The sequence below is a fragment of the Monosiga brevicollis genome, genomic scaffold (genome assembly GCF_000002865.3).
Source record: "Monosiga brevicollis MX1 MONBRscaffold_11 genomic scaffold, whole genome shotgun sequence".
NCBI classification, from domain to species: Eukaryota; class Choanoflagellata; order Craspedida; family Salpingoecidae; genus Monosiga; species Monosiga brevicollis.
Window position 1 is genome coordinate 772,453 of NW_001865048.1, and position 13,822 is coordinate 786,274.

Consider the following 13,822-nt stretch of genomic DNA (forward strand, 5'->3'; position numbering starts at 1 on the left):
GGGGGGGGGGGGGGGGTGGTTGACAAGGGTGCTTTTTGAGAGCATCAAGGATCAAACGAACAAGGGGTGAAGAAGGCCAAGCTAACCGAATAACTTCCATGTGCCCATTTCGACACGCCCAGTGCAAGGGAGTACGAGCTTCTCGGCTCATACGATCCACTTGAACACCTTGCTCCAGCAGCCATGTGACACAGCTCAGATGGCCTTGTCCTGCCAGAAGCGTGCCAAACGAATCAAAAAGAGATTAGCCTGTGTTGCTCAACTGCATCATCCAGCGATCCATGAACAGGCAATAAAGGCAAGGCGGAAGGGGTAGTACCGGCAGCCCATGCAAGCAAGGATAGGCCATGACGATCATGGACCTCATCAAGCCCTGGGTGATTAGGTTGAGTAACTCGTTCTTGCAATGCACCCAAGTCGCCCATGCGCGCTGCCCACATGGCTATCATCCACGACACAGCATTTTTAACGCAAGCATGTGAGCAGAACTTCGCGGCTGAGAGCAGAATAGAGTAGAGGCATGTTGAGCTCTGGCATTGCGAAACCTACAAGAGGCTTCGTCATAGGCACTTTCCCGTGCTGCGTGTATTTGTTGTTGGCGAAGGCGCCCCAACTGCTTCTTTGCCGCGACAGCTTGCTGCTTGTTGCTCCCGCTCGGAGCGACTGCTGGAGGACGGAGATGCCAGCGGGCTAGGAAAACTGCCACCGCCACATCGGTACGATAAAGCTCCTCCGGGCTCAGTTCCTCAACGTCGCAGTGCCGATGGAGCAGCTCTAACAACTCTGTAAGGCGTAGCGAGTCGATGCCCACCTAACAAAATGCAAAAGGATTCGGCACAATCATGCTGAGAAAAAAAAAAAAAAAAAACACCATCACGAACCAAGGGCATTGTGCGAGGAAGGAAACCACAGGCAGGTAGGCAGGCAGGCAATCGGATGGGGGCAGTCGGACAGACGTCGTACCTGTTCCAAGGTGAGGTGGGCATCACGTGGCAAGTTGATGGCGCAAAAAGTGACCAGTAAAGCTTCGGGAGTTAGGTGCTTTGGAATGTCGGCTGTGCAAGCAGACGCGAGATGCATTTCTTGAACCTGCAGACTGAGAGCCTGTGTCCCAGCTGCAGTTGTCAACCGCAGCAGCCGATGGTTTGTGGGCCGGGATAGACCGTTCAAGAGCCGGGAAAGGTGCGCACGCTGAATCTTGCCTGTCGCTGTTCGAGGCAATGTTGCGCCAAGAACAATCAACTATTCACAGAAAATGTTTGGTGAGCTGTCGAGCACGGGGAGGAAGATACACTAGACTATTCCACCACTCCACCCCATCCCCACGCCCCCTGAAAGGGGGCGAATGTTCTGGTCGAATGAATCAAACACGGCGCAATCTTTTTTTTTTTTTCCATACCTCGGGGCGCCAATGCGCGGGTAGGAGGCGGTGTTCCAAGAGTGCCCGCAGAGCATGCGCGGCTGGGTCATCCTCAAAAGCAAGAGCCACGGCCTCACCCAAATCATCATGGTCGACGGCGAAAGCTGCAAACCGCAGGCCTGGAAAGTGTGGCTGTAGGGTTGCTTCAATCTAAGACGATGCTCCAAGAAAGCGGGATGAGGTGGCACAGACGGTGTGCAGAGAAGAGCTACTGATACGCGGCTGGCCGGCCAACGCGTACCTCGCGCGGATTGAGTTTTTCACCGGCCCTGTTGATGAAATCCTTGAGGCGGCCTTCAAGCTTGACGCAGCCGTGCCCGTCAATTCGGGCTAAATCTCCGGTTTGGAACCAGCCGCTGCTGTGCACAGGTAGATAGACGGAGCCTAATGGGAAGGCGACAATTGTGGGTGAGGCTGACTCTAGGATGGGGGCGGGCAAACAAAGGAACGTGCAAAGACGCGGCCATATAAAAAAGTACAAAAGCGCGATGATTACTCGGTTAGGTGACAGCCGACCCACCGTTGTCATCCTCGTATGGGTTGAGGGCGGGGCCACGTACGCACAGCTCGCCCGTACCCTGATTGTGGACGCGATCGTCAGCTGCCAGCACACCCACCTGAACGACCGGTGCACAGGCGTGGCCAAGAGAGTCACAGGAGGGGTTCGTGGAGAGGAGGGAAGGAGAACACATGGGCATGCATTCCGTCATAGCGCAGGTCGTCAGCATGCGACAGCCCGTCAGCTGGGCCAAGGCTGCGGCATCCGCAGGGGCAAGATGGGCGCTGCAGTTGCGGGCAAGGCGCAGTCGAGGCAACGGGGCAACATGTGCAGGGGAATTGCGCAGCACACGCAAGAGTCGGCGATGGGCTAAGGGCACGGCAGAATACCAGGTGACCTCAAAAGCCCGTAGAGCCTCTAGAAGGCCAGGCCCATCCGCCATGGTCGCTGTCGGGAGAAGAACGAGGCTAGCACCGGCAAACAGGGTAGCAAACAAATTTACCACCAGGCCGTGAATGTGATAGAGCGGTAGTGCGTTGCAGCCCACGTCTTGGCTGGTCAACTGCAGGGTTTGAGCGATGCTGGCAGCGGCACGCTCGCAATTGACTTGAGTCAGTAACACGCGCTTGGGTGCACGTGTGGTGCCAGAGGTTTGCATGACCAGGGCCACGCGATGAGAAACCTCTCCGTTTGCATCGTGCCATCGGGCTCCCTTGAGCTGAAGCTGCGAGATGTCTGGCTCATCGACCACCTTGCGTTCAGCACAAGCCATGTCAAGGGAAGACTGTGGCAGGATTGGGTCTGCCAGATAGAAGAGTGGACTGGACGACGTGGCAGGTTCTGCTGACTGCGAGCCGGTGTGTGCCCAGAGAACGGTGATGTACGGACTGAGACAGCGCGTCAGGGATACGGCAGCTGGATGAGTGGCCTCGATGCAGAGAGCATCAACGCGCAGGTGGGCCACGGCACGGGCCAGGTCAGAAACCGATCCACGCGGGTCCATGGGAGTATATTGGGTGCGCGGGGCAAACAGGATGGCTGCTGTCGCGTAGTACGCGTGATGCTGAGCAATAAAGGCCAGCCGCAAGTTGGATGGTAGCTGGCAGAAGGGCTTTGCCTTTGCTTGTTGGTCAGCCCAAGCTGCCACGGCCTCATAGCTGAGGACGTGGTGTGCGGCGCCCCACCGAAAGAGAGGCCCGTGGCCCCGCGCAACCCACGTGTCCATGGCGGTCCACCCCCAATTCACCTGCTTCTGCCCCGAACACTTTCCCCACTACCCATACGCACTGTCACACCTTTTGCCCAATCACCTCAAAGACTTGACTCTCAACTCCCAACTCTATCTCGTACAGTCCCTCACTCACGGCCCCGCCCGCCCGCCCGCCCGCCAACCGTAAACCCGAACGTTTGCCGTGCTCGCAACACATTCGTTGACTCAAATGACCACTTTTGTCTGACATTTCAATCACTCATACACACCACAAACACACACACACACGCTCTCTCTCTCTCTCTCTCAAACTCTCTCTCTCTCTCTCTCTCAAACTCTCTCTCTCTCAAACTCTCTCAAACTCTCTCAAACTCTCTCTCTCTCTCTCTCAAACTCTCTCTCTCTCTCTCTCTCTCTCTCTCAAACTCTCTCAAACTCTCTCTCTCAGTCTCAGTCATCAGTCTTTTTTTTTTGTCTGAACAGCTGGTTGGTGGAGTTGATCGCGGCGGTTGGCAGTGGCGCGGGTGAGGGGGGGGACAATGCTGAGCTGTGTTGCGCTGGCAAGGACATGGAATGAGGACCATTGGGTGGAATTAAGGGCGGGGGTGTTCTGACTGGTGTATGGATGGGGTTTGCTCGCTTCATAGATTGGTCGTGTGCTTCATCGCCATATCGGGGAGTGCGATGGATTTCTACTCGACCGGCGCCGCTGACGGCGACGACAACAACGTCGGGGGCTTCGACGCCTATAGCTCCGGGGGTGATTATGGCCAGATGGGCCAAGCCAACTATGGAAACTCGTATGGGTGAGTGCATGGTGTCAGCCTCGCATCCTCTCTAGATGGCCTGTTGGTCTGTTTTTTTTTTTTTTTTTTTTTTTTTTTTTTTTTTTTTTTTGGGGGGGGTTTTCAAGACAGCGCAGCACTACGTCAAGGGGAATGGATGGTCCTTCTTGACCCTCATATATCTGGTTGGACAGCAGTCAAAATAGCCAACAGTACTACGGGGATGAGGAAGAACCCCCTTTGCTCGAGGAACTCGGCATCAATTTTGATCATATCCGTAGCAAAACCCTAGCGGTCCTCAACGTCGCCAAGCCTGTCGACAGTCACCTCATGGACGATACTGATCTCGCCGGCCCCTTGATGTTCTGCTTGCTCTTCGGCGCCTTCATGCTGGCCAGCGGTAAACTGCAATTTGGTTACATCTATGGCGTTGCCGTCATGGGCTGCCTGGGACTTTATATGGTTTGTCGTGCTGCCGAAACCCCTCGCTCGCTGAAGAACCTTTGACCCGATTTGTCCCTCTCAACATGCCATCTTTGGGGTATGTTACTGATTAGGTTCTTCGTCTCATGTCAGAGCACACGCTTTCTCTGAGCACCACGGCCAGGTACCCTTTGATCCGGCCCGCACCCGTGTCCCGGGCGTGTTTTCATTCAACTTGCTTCTCGGCTGTCCCAGCGTGGTTGCCCCGGCCACGCAACCACTTGAATGGCTTGTCTCACTTCCTGTTGGCTGAATTGTCGTCTAAACCATAGTGTCTTGGGCTATTCCTTGCTGCCGATGGTGGCGTTGTCGTCCATTTCTATTTTGCTGAATCTAACGTGAGCCCACCGCCCTGTTTTTTGAGGCGAGGCTATCTTTCAGTTGCCTGGCCATCCGCATTGCGTGCACATTTTACAGCTCTCGTGCTAATCCGACTGAACCACCCGTTGCTTTCACTCTGCTTCCCTTGCGCACTGGCCCTTTTAGGGGTGTGGTGGGACTGAGTCTGGCCGCCACCTCCATTGCCTGGTGTACCCACAGTGCTGCGCGTATTTTTACCAGCGTATGTGTAGACCAGACCTCCTTGTTTTTTTTGCCCTTTTTTTTTAATTCCCTTTTTGTTTCGAAGTTCGGATAAGTGCGGCGAGGCGAGACGAGGGATGCTAGGCGAACATCAAGTACATGCTCACCTTGTGTGGCATCCGCCTGTCCTTTTGGTAATGTGCCTTTAGGTCTTGCGCATGCATGATCAACGCGTATTGGTGGCATATCCCTGCGCGCTCTTGTACGGCACCTTTGCCCTCCTCGCGATTTTCTAATTTGACTTGCCAGTTAGCCAACCGAACCTCCGATCTTCCCAGCACCCAGTCCCTGGTCCTTCTTCCCTCTCTCCCTATGCCTCGACCCGAGCCGAGCCAAGCGGCGAGCCCAAGTCTTTGTTTCATGCTATCTGTGTTTTATGTGCGCGTGTCCGTGCCACAATGAACCCGCTGCCCCGTGGTGTGTCAGACTGTACAATACGACGCACCAACATCACCACGCTCTCAAATGAGTCGTATGACTCGTTCACACACAGGCACACACACTCGCACGCACCCACCATCCAAAAGCAAAAGCAAAGGTCAGAAAGAAATAAAACTCCACACACACACACACACACACACACACACACACACACACACACACTCACAAGGGAAAAGGAAATACACTACATGTAAGCCTTGATCTCTTGTCACACACACACAGACGGCGTGCCTTTGGGCATTTTCGTACAGTAACGGATCGAGATGCTCAAGTTCCTGTTGTTGGTGGCCCTGGTGGCAGCGGCGGCCAATGCCGATGTGCCTTTGACTCTGCTTGACAAATATCCCAACGCACGGTAGGCATGCGTCGTACTGCCGTACTCACCTGGTCCACAAAATCAACTGGACTTCATGCCGATCTGCCCTCCGCCTCTTGCCTTTGTTGATGTTTTCTTGCGGGGCCATGTGACTCTGATGCCCCTGGCATGGCACGGCCCGTTTGAAGGCCCTCTCTCACACACCTCTCTTTTTGCATTGCATGTCATGCTGCGCGCTAGTTGTATGGATGGTACGCCCGGTGGTTATTACTTTCAGCCAAGCAGCAACGCCTCGGCGTCCACCAAATGGGTCATCTCCCTCGAAGGCGGCGGCGAGTGCGCCACGGAGGACAGCTGCAAGAGCAAGCTCAACACTTCCCTCGGGTCAACCGATCATCGCCCCAAGAGCATCGGCAGCTTGGGCTTCCTCGGAACCGATGATTGCAACGAAAACCCTGTCATGTGCCAGTGGAACCGAGTGGAGGTGGTGTACTGCTCCCAGGATCTGCATTCCGGCCAACGCGCCCAACCCTCGGACGAGTCCTGGGGCATCATCTTTGCTGGAAAGCTGATCGTTGACGCCATCATCGAAGATCTGGAGGCCAACCATGGCCTCACCGAGGCCACAGAGATTATTCTTTCGGGTGATTCGGCCGGTGGCCTCGGTACCTGGTACCACCTCAACGACCTGGTCGATCGCTATCCCCAGGCCAGCGTTTACAACGTCCCCATCGCCGGCTTTTACTTCCCGGCTTACCCCTACACCGGCCCCAATCACACTCAGTCGGGGCTTGCCGACTTCCGTGCCGAGGCCTGGCCTGGACACGTGACCCTCTGGCAGAGCCACATGGACCAAGATTGCCAGCGCGACATGCCCGTCAACGACACGTGGAAGTGCATGCTTGCCAACTTCTCGTACCCTTACATGCGGGCGCCCATTTTCATTGTTGAGGCACAAACCGACGAAGTTGTGACCACAGGTCATGACTGGCTGCCTGCTAATGACATCTACCAACCCCCTGAGCAAGCCTATCTCGCCGAGTGGGCAGCCAACATGACCCAGGGCCTCCAGCGCGCCGCCAACAGCCACCGCGATGGCGTTTTCAACGCTGCCTGCTTCATTCACACGACCTTCACCAACAGCAAACCACGCATCAATGGCCTCACCTACCACCAGGCCATGTTGCAATGGCTTGCTGGTGAATCCATGGTGCTCATCGATGATTGTGGTGTCATTTGCAACCCCACCTGCCCTTAGTCAAGCCGCAACCCCCGCTGGAGCTGCTGGCTAGCTAGCTAGCTAGCTAGCCAGCTAGCCACATTGCGCAGATGATGATGCCTTTTACTTTTGTTTTTCTACACTTGTAGACTCGCACCTCTGAGGCTGAATATCCCCCTCTCGTGCACAGAACGACTGCCCTCAGCCTGCGGGTACATGGCGCATGTCTGTTGCATCTCTTGTCTTGACCATCGCACGCCGCGCACCAAAGCGACCTGGCAATTGATCATAGGTCGATTAAGATGCCATGCACGAGCAAAACACTCATTTAATAGCGAATCTACACTCTAATCACTGTCCTAGTAGTGTGGTAGGGCGTCAACGCCGCAGGATCGGCGGGAGCACACGCACACACACACACACACACACACACACCCTCTATCCATGACCTGACAACCTCTGCTCTTCCTCCTCACACACTCTGCGAAAATAATCGCTGTTCGTCGCAATAAAGGCTTCCACGTCCAGTCCCAAATCGTGAAAGGCGGTCTGTAAAGCCAGCAAGTCAACACGAGACACGTGCCAACCGCGGTAACAAAGCATAAATGAGAGCAATCAGGATGTCTTAAAAAGGACCACAGCGCAAGGGCACCACATCATGACATGCAACGAGCAGCGCCTGCGACGACGCACGTAAGCGAGCTGATCTACGTTGCGCACGCGAAATAGATCCTCTTTGAAGAAAGCATTCAGCTCTGTATCCTCACGAAATTGCAAAATGTCGTCCTTGTGCAGCTTGAGCAGTGCGAGCCCATAGCGAAACAGAACCTGTCAGGGACCCCAGAGAAACCAATACCATGCTTATGAGCATGAGGCAGGGCGCACATTGAAAAAAGAAAGTCAAAGACGCCGCACTAGACTCATGGGCGCAACGCTAAATGGATAGCACCACGTACGCTCCGGCCTTCGCACAAAAAGGCGTCCCAAATGCGCAGCACGACTTCAGTCGGCAGTGTGTTGACAAATGCCGTGAAAAACCTGAAGCACCGTCACGCGTCATCTGATTGAGCCGGGAAGAACGTGAAAAAGTAGTGCCCGCTGGCCTGCTGCCACCTACCAACTAAAACAGATGCGCTGCAGATCCAAGCAGTAATGTTGAAAATGGTCGTGCAACTCGGGCATCGTCTCCTTCACCATGGCTGCAGTAGCCAGGGCGCAAGCCAGAGATACAGACCAGGTCAGCTCTATGCGTTCTTTGAGCAAAGCAGAGCACAAAGCTGGAAAAGATGAACGCACCCACAAACATGCTACGGTCCACGGCACAGCCCGTCATGGGAAAGTTGTAGTACTCAAACCGCATAATCTTCTCCACAATGGCATCGAGAGCGTAAAAGGCCCATTCCTCATTGAGATACAGCATGGCAAAGGCAACCAAGCGGTTGAAACCTTGAGTGTAGCCTAAGGGCAAAAGGTGACGACAGACCAACGGGATCATTCCACCACAGGGTCCTGACATGGAACAGCAATGCATTCTACTGGCAATGACGTACCAATTCTGGGGATGAAAAAGGCAAAGGCCGTCAACACGCGCTGCAACGCGACCACGCTTGGCGCATTAAAGTCTTGGAAGAACACGTTGTTGGAAAACGTGCGCAGCAAGTCCAGCTGACATGGGTTGATGCAAATCACATGAATGCCAAACACGCAGAGACCTCACCGAGCATCTGGTGGGCGCTGGAAGCGGGGGCTGAGTTGGAAGACGGTGTACCACGACGCTCAAATTCACCTTGATCAACTCGGCGTACTCAAGTTGCTTCGTCGACTTGTGCTCAACCAATTTTTTGTAAAAGTTGTTGCCGTTGATGCGTCGAATGCCTGCGGTACGCGCGGCCACAAAATGCTTCCAGACCTGCCAACACGCCCAAGATACAGGTATTAGCATGCCTACGTAGTATTCCAATGCCCTGGTATATGTCGATCCTCACGTGCTGGCGCAGGTGCTGAGGGATGCCGCGCCGACATAGCTCGAGATGGGAAACGTCTGTGAGAAGCCGGGGTTCTGTTTGCTTGTTGAGTTGTGCGATCAACTCTTCCCACCTACATGGCACCAGAATTCCATAAGCACACCAGTTGAGCCAAATACAAGGTACGACGCGATACCAAAGTCGGTGGGATCCAAACAGGAGGCATACTCGTCATGTCGTTCCAGGTCGTTGGCCGTGACCTTTTCAGCATCCACGCGAAAGGCTCGGATTGCCCTCTACGCGACCAGGGAACCGTAGAGTGAAGCATGGGCTCGGATGAATAGAAGAGAAACCATCGACGCGCGCACAAACGTGCGAAAGGAAAACGAGTTGTGTGAAGGGAAGCAATTATTCTTTTTTTTTTTTTTTTTTTGAAAGAATCACGAGTGTGGCGAGCAACTGGCCAAGAGAGAAGGTGAAATGAGCACGAGGTTGCAAGACATACCGATTCCAGTGGCCGCGTCTCAGAACGAGGGGGCACATCCGCAACCACGGCAAAGCGCATGAACCCATATTGATCATAGTCAGCTTGAAGTTGTGGTTGAACAGCATATGCGCCCACCGTCTCGGCCTGTGCTGCTGCCACGTGCTGGACGTGCTGACCTTCATGCACGCGTGGAAACTCCTCAAAGTCACCGCTGGTCAAGCGAGCACTAATCACCGTGTCATGCTTGTATCGACGCATTAGTTCGGCCATATTATGAACAATGATCGAGCCGTCCAACGGTGCAGAAGCCGTGGCCAGGTGACGAGCGTCGGGGCTTATGGCAAGTCCAACAACGCCATCCGTATGTAGGCATAGCCGAAGAAGCGGGTGCTTGGTGCGGGCATGCCAGGCATAGATGGCACCCGAGGTGCCACCGGCCCAAACAACGTCGTCGTGACGCTTGACACAAGTCAGGCCCTGGCACTTTACGAGCCAGGTGAGAAGCCGACGGCTGCGCCGTGTATCAAACACCTGCATGGCTGATGACTTGGGCGAGCAGCACCACAGCTCGCCATCAAGTCCAGCGCATATCAGGTCGACAGGCAGGGCCAAAATAGGATGGCGGCGAGGCCGCTTGAAGCGGTTTGAACTCACGCCGTCATCCGCAGCAGCGGCAAAGATTTGGCCCAAGGCGGTTAGTGGCACGCTAGGGATGGGCAAATGTGGCATGCCATCGTCCTCGGCATCACTGGAAACATTGCTACTGGCGGCACTCTCGGCCGCACTTCCAGCGGTGCTATCAAGGCGGCCTGGAACCGTGGTAGCTCCAAACGGATTGGGACGGGGCGAGCGGCCGAGTGTCGACGCAGGCGATGCTGAGAGCCCTTCGGCGGAGCGGAGGCCAGGGATGGGAATGGATGAGACTGTAGGTGTCGTGGTTGAGGAGGCCAGACGCACGGATTGAATTCCAATCTCCAAGGCGGCATGGACAATGTCACCGGCTACGTTCTCGGCTCGACGCCGAGTCAGGAAGCTCCGCGAGCTGCTGAGACTGTCGGCACGGACGATACGGCCATCACTGAGATGACCTGACGTGCTCGTTCGGTTTTTTTGAAATTGAGGCAGGATGGCATCAATGACGCGCGCGTCCCGCTTGGTGAGGCCGATAACATGTGTGCCCACGGCCAGCCAGAGAAGGTCATCCATTGGGACCATATCTGCCACAAGTGCGCTGTCGTCCAGGAGGGTTTGCAGGATCACGTTTTGCAGGGCGTATTGCTGTTGTGCATTCCAAAGCACAACATGTGCGTCGCGGCTGGCGGTCCACACCCAGTCGGGATTCATGTCATCAACCTGCAGGCTCGCAATGTGATCCTCGTGCATGGTCAAGTCGGCGGTGCATTCGAGAGTGCGGGCATCAAACACCTTGAGAAAGCCGCCGTGGCCGCCGATCCAGACGGCCTCCGTCAGCGGCAAAGGCAGAATACAAGAGATGGGGCCATCGAGTTGCAGGCTTCGCAAGGTTTTGTATGTGGAATGTGGTGAGCGAGTGTCGGCGCCGCCCATGTGGAGGGGGCTCTGATCAGGGCGCATGAAATTCAACCAGCGCCAGCGCCTTGATGGGGATCCGGGCTGAGATGCTTCAGAGGCCAAGGACGAGACTATCAGGGAATCCGTACCCCAGAAAGGAACAAAGGATGAGCGACGCTGGTGAATTGATTCAAACTTGCAAACATCGGGGGGGATCTAGACGCCAAGGGTGCCGATTGCAGTACCTGACGAGCGACTGTGGCTGCGAGGCGGGGTGGTGGGTGTGGCCTCGGCTTCGTGGGCGACATCAATGCGACCGTTGCTAAAGCCATACCAAATCTAACAAGGATTGAACAGGCATCGGGTTGGTCAATCAGGCATGATGGCTGTACCGGTGGGTCGAGGTGAAAAATCATGGGAATAGAGCCGAGCGTTGCTCACCAGGGCAGGCTCGGCCACCGCGCACGGACGGTAGATGGCGATGCAAGAGATCCCAGCCACGCATTCCCATGCATCGTCGTCAGCGGCCTGCGAGACCACTTCGGGCCGAAAGCGCACAGTTGTGGACATGGTCGAGCTCCAGCAGCGCGCATTTGCAGAGCACGCGCCACAGCCTGACTGGTCGCCTGACCGTGAGTCAAAACACCAATGAACGGCACACCCATATGTCACCCCGAGATCTAAGGCGACAAGGCACCTATGCAAACACCCGTTTGAGCTACCAGACCCCCAGTACCATCACCAAACCAAATCGTCCACCTCCCAATGCCATCAAGAGAGCCGCATCAGCCACTACCGCCGCCGCTGCCAACCGCGCGGAGAAGGAACGAGACGTACCGTGTGTGTGTGTGTGTGTGTGTGTATGTGTGTGTGTGTGTGTGTGTGTGTGTGTGTGCGGTGTGTGTGCGATAAAAGCACTGAATTGTTGTTGTTGTTGTTCACGTCATTTGATCTCCTCGAGTTGTTGATGCTGCTGGTGGTATAAGAGTTATTGCTGATAATTTTAGATTATCGTGGTATTTAAATTAGTTGATGTTGTTTGTAATACATTTACCATGACAGTTACTGAAGGACTTTTATAGGTTTTCGTTGCAAAATTTGAAGTTGTTGTGGATGAATATGAAAAAGTCGTTGCCTGCTGATGGGCTGATGCCTTTGAAAGAACAAGTCGTAGTTTGGAGAGGTGCCAACGGACGGCGCTCCGCACCTGAGATGTGGGCTGAGGTTGCTGTGGATGGACGGATGAGTATGCGTGTGAGGCAAGAGCTTGCAACTCAATGTCCCGTTCACCAGGTCGGTCTTCAATCTTGAATCCGGGCTCGTCTCACACACGACAAAGAAAGTGGACGGTTCGATGCTATGCTCTTGGTTGGAGTGGGTGCTTTCATGTCTTATTTAAATTGCAAGGGATAACGTCGGTGTATGTATGTGAAGGGCTGTGCCGAAAAGCCTGCAGGGCCTGGCTTAGGCAGCAGGGGACTCTGGCTTGGCACCAGCCGGGACCTCGGGCAAGGGACCAAAGGCGTACTCGCCAGACTCGATCAGCTTGGCCACATCTGTTTGATCCAGGCGCAGCATCTCCCGCCGCACGTACTCGACCATCACGGCCAGCTTTTGACCATCCACGTCAGCCCGAGCGTCATGAAACATGTTGCTGCGAGACAGGGCCGCCACAGACATCAGCATTCGGCGCATGCTTGCATCAGCTGTGGCAACAACCGGAAAGAGCAACGTACCGCCACAACGCCGCCGCCAATGTCATGTCATCACCAGCAACACCCTCGTCGTAAGCAAAAATGAGGCCGTAGAACATGGAAAAGAGTTCGCGAAGCGACTCTTGCTGAATTGTGCGATCATCCACCTAGCTCATGCCAAAGGCACAACAAGCAAACAGATGGTCATAAGAATGAGCACCTGCAATGATCAGATGAAGGAAAAGTACAGTGTAGGGGAAACTCACGCCCATGATACGCATGCGATGGTCCACATCCTCCCAAAAAAGAGTGACCATTTGTTTGTACACAAAGGGCCCATCCCCGCCCGCTTGCTTCAACCGCACCTGTTACCCCCAAGGAGAAAAACCAAAAAAAATAAAAATTGAGCATGGCGAGAAGGCAAACAGCACGTAGCAGCGGTGCTGGTTGGTGCTGGGTTGGTGTTGAGTGGTAAGTGTTTGAATCCGACGGAGGCCAAAATACGAGAAGTGGCAATCCACTCTGGAGGCCGACTTGAGGTGGTGCGATGTACCGGGTCTCGGCAGCGAAATACACACCAAGAAGAAATAAAGATGCAGCTGCGTGATCAAGTACCATGACTGAAAGGTGTCTGGGAGATCACAGACGCGATAAAAGTGTGGATGTAGCGAGCGCTCAGCGCAAATGGAATACAATTCCTTGGCGTTTCTCATTTGGACCTACAACAAACCCGGCATAATGAGGACTCAAGCGTTGATGGACAGGGAAAGGCGAGAGAAGCACAAGGGCGCCCTTGACAATTGACCTGTTTCTTGGTATAAAAGCCGCCCAACCAGCCCATGCTCTGGACAATGCGGTCGGCCCAGTTGGGCTGGGGCTCTGTTGCCGCCGCCTCTTTGCCATTATCCGACGTTGTGGTCGGCGTGGCCGCGGATTGCTACAGGTCATTGTTCAGCACGATGAACCATGGCACGACACAGAACAGAGGTCTAGCGTGCAATACATGCCGTAGCCTTACCGCCGCCCATCGTCGACAGCCAGCGGGGCCTTTGCCCAAAGGATGGCGCAGCATCTGAACACGAGCTTCAACCCCACGCGCCATGGCTGCACGCACTCCCCTGGCCGCCACGCCACGCGTTGCCGTAGCAGCCATGAGACTCAAAGCTGCTGCCATCCTCACTCAAGTGCAATC

At 54.9% G+C, this 13,822-nt stretch overlaps 4 protein-coding genes across 4 annotated transcripts; 2 read left to right on the plus strand and 2 right to left on the minus strand.

The window, feature by feature from the left end:
• Positions 1 to 445: 445 nt before the first annotated feature.
• MONBRDRAFT_8559 (uncharacterized protein) lies at positions 446 to 3,144 on the minus strand (the record flags this gene model as incomplete). Its single annotated transcript, XM_001746192.1, has 4 exons — positions 446 to 811; positions 964 to 1,242; positions 1,662 to 1,804; positions 1,941 to 3,144. 4 exons carry the CDS (start codon positions 3,142 to 3,144, stop codon positions 446 to 448), a joined length of 1,992 nt encoding a protein of 663 aa, XP_001746244.1.
• MONBRDRAFT_32572 (uncharacterized protein) lies at positions 3,143 to 5,381 on the plus strand (the record flags this gene model as incomplete). Its single annotated transcript, XM_001746048.1, has 8 exons — positions 3,143 to 3,207; positions 3,237 to 3,653; positions 3,777 to 3,935; positions 4,109 to 4,376; positions 4,472 to 4,521; positions 4,670 to 4,735; positions 4,884 to 4,959; positions 5,229 to 5,381. The coding sequence occupies 8 exons, from the start codon at positions 3,143 to 3,145 to the stop codon at positions 5,379 to 5,381; spliced, it is 1,254 nt and encodes a 417-aa protein (XP_001746100.1).
• Positions 5,382 to 5,683: 302 nt separating this feature from the next.
• On the plus strand, positions 5,684 to 6,994 carry MONBRDRAFT_25774 (uncharacterized protein; the record flags this gene model as incomplete). Its single annotated transcript, XM_001746049.1, has 2 exons — positions 5,684 to 5,775; positions 5,977 to 6,994. 2 exons carry the CDS (start codon positions 5,684 to 5,686, stop codon positions 6,992 to 6,994), a joined length of 1,110 nt encoding a protein of 369 aa, XP_001746101.1.
• Positions 6,995 to 7,393: 399 nt separating this feature from the next.
• On the minus strand, positions 7,394 to 13,822 carry MONBRDRAFT_32573 (uncharacterized protein; the record flags this gene model as incomplete). The annotated part of the gene is made up of 18 exons (XM_001746193.1): positions 13,649 to 13,822; positions 13,436 to 13,567; positions 13,205 to 13,349; positions 12,897 to 12,991; positions 12,673 to 12,797; positions 12,465 to 12,590; positions 12,144 to 12,326; positions 11,774 to 11,930; positions 11,182 to 11,275; positions 9,425 to 11,067; positions 9,057 to 9,215; positions 8,724 to 8,864; positions 8,506 to 8,620; positions 8,252 to 8,413; positions 8,073 to 8,154; positions 7,912 to 7,993; positions 7,667 to 7,783; positions 7,394 to 7,504 (listed from the first exon to the last, which is right to left on the minus strand). Exons 1-18 carry the CDS (start codon positions 13,802 to 13,804, stop codon positions 7,394 to 7,396), a joined length of 3,825 nt encoding a protein of 1,274 aa, XP_001746245.1. The 5' UTR covers positions 13,805 to 13,822.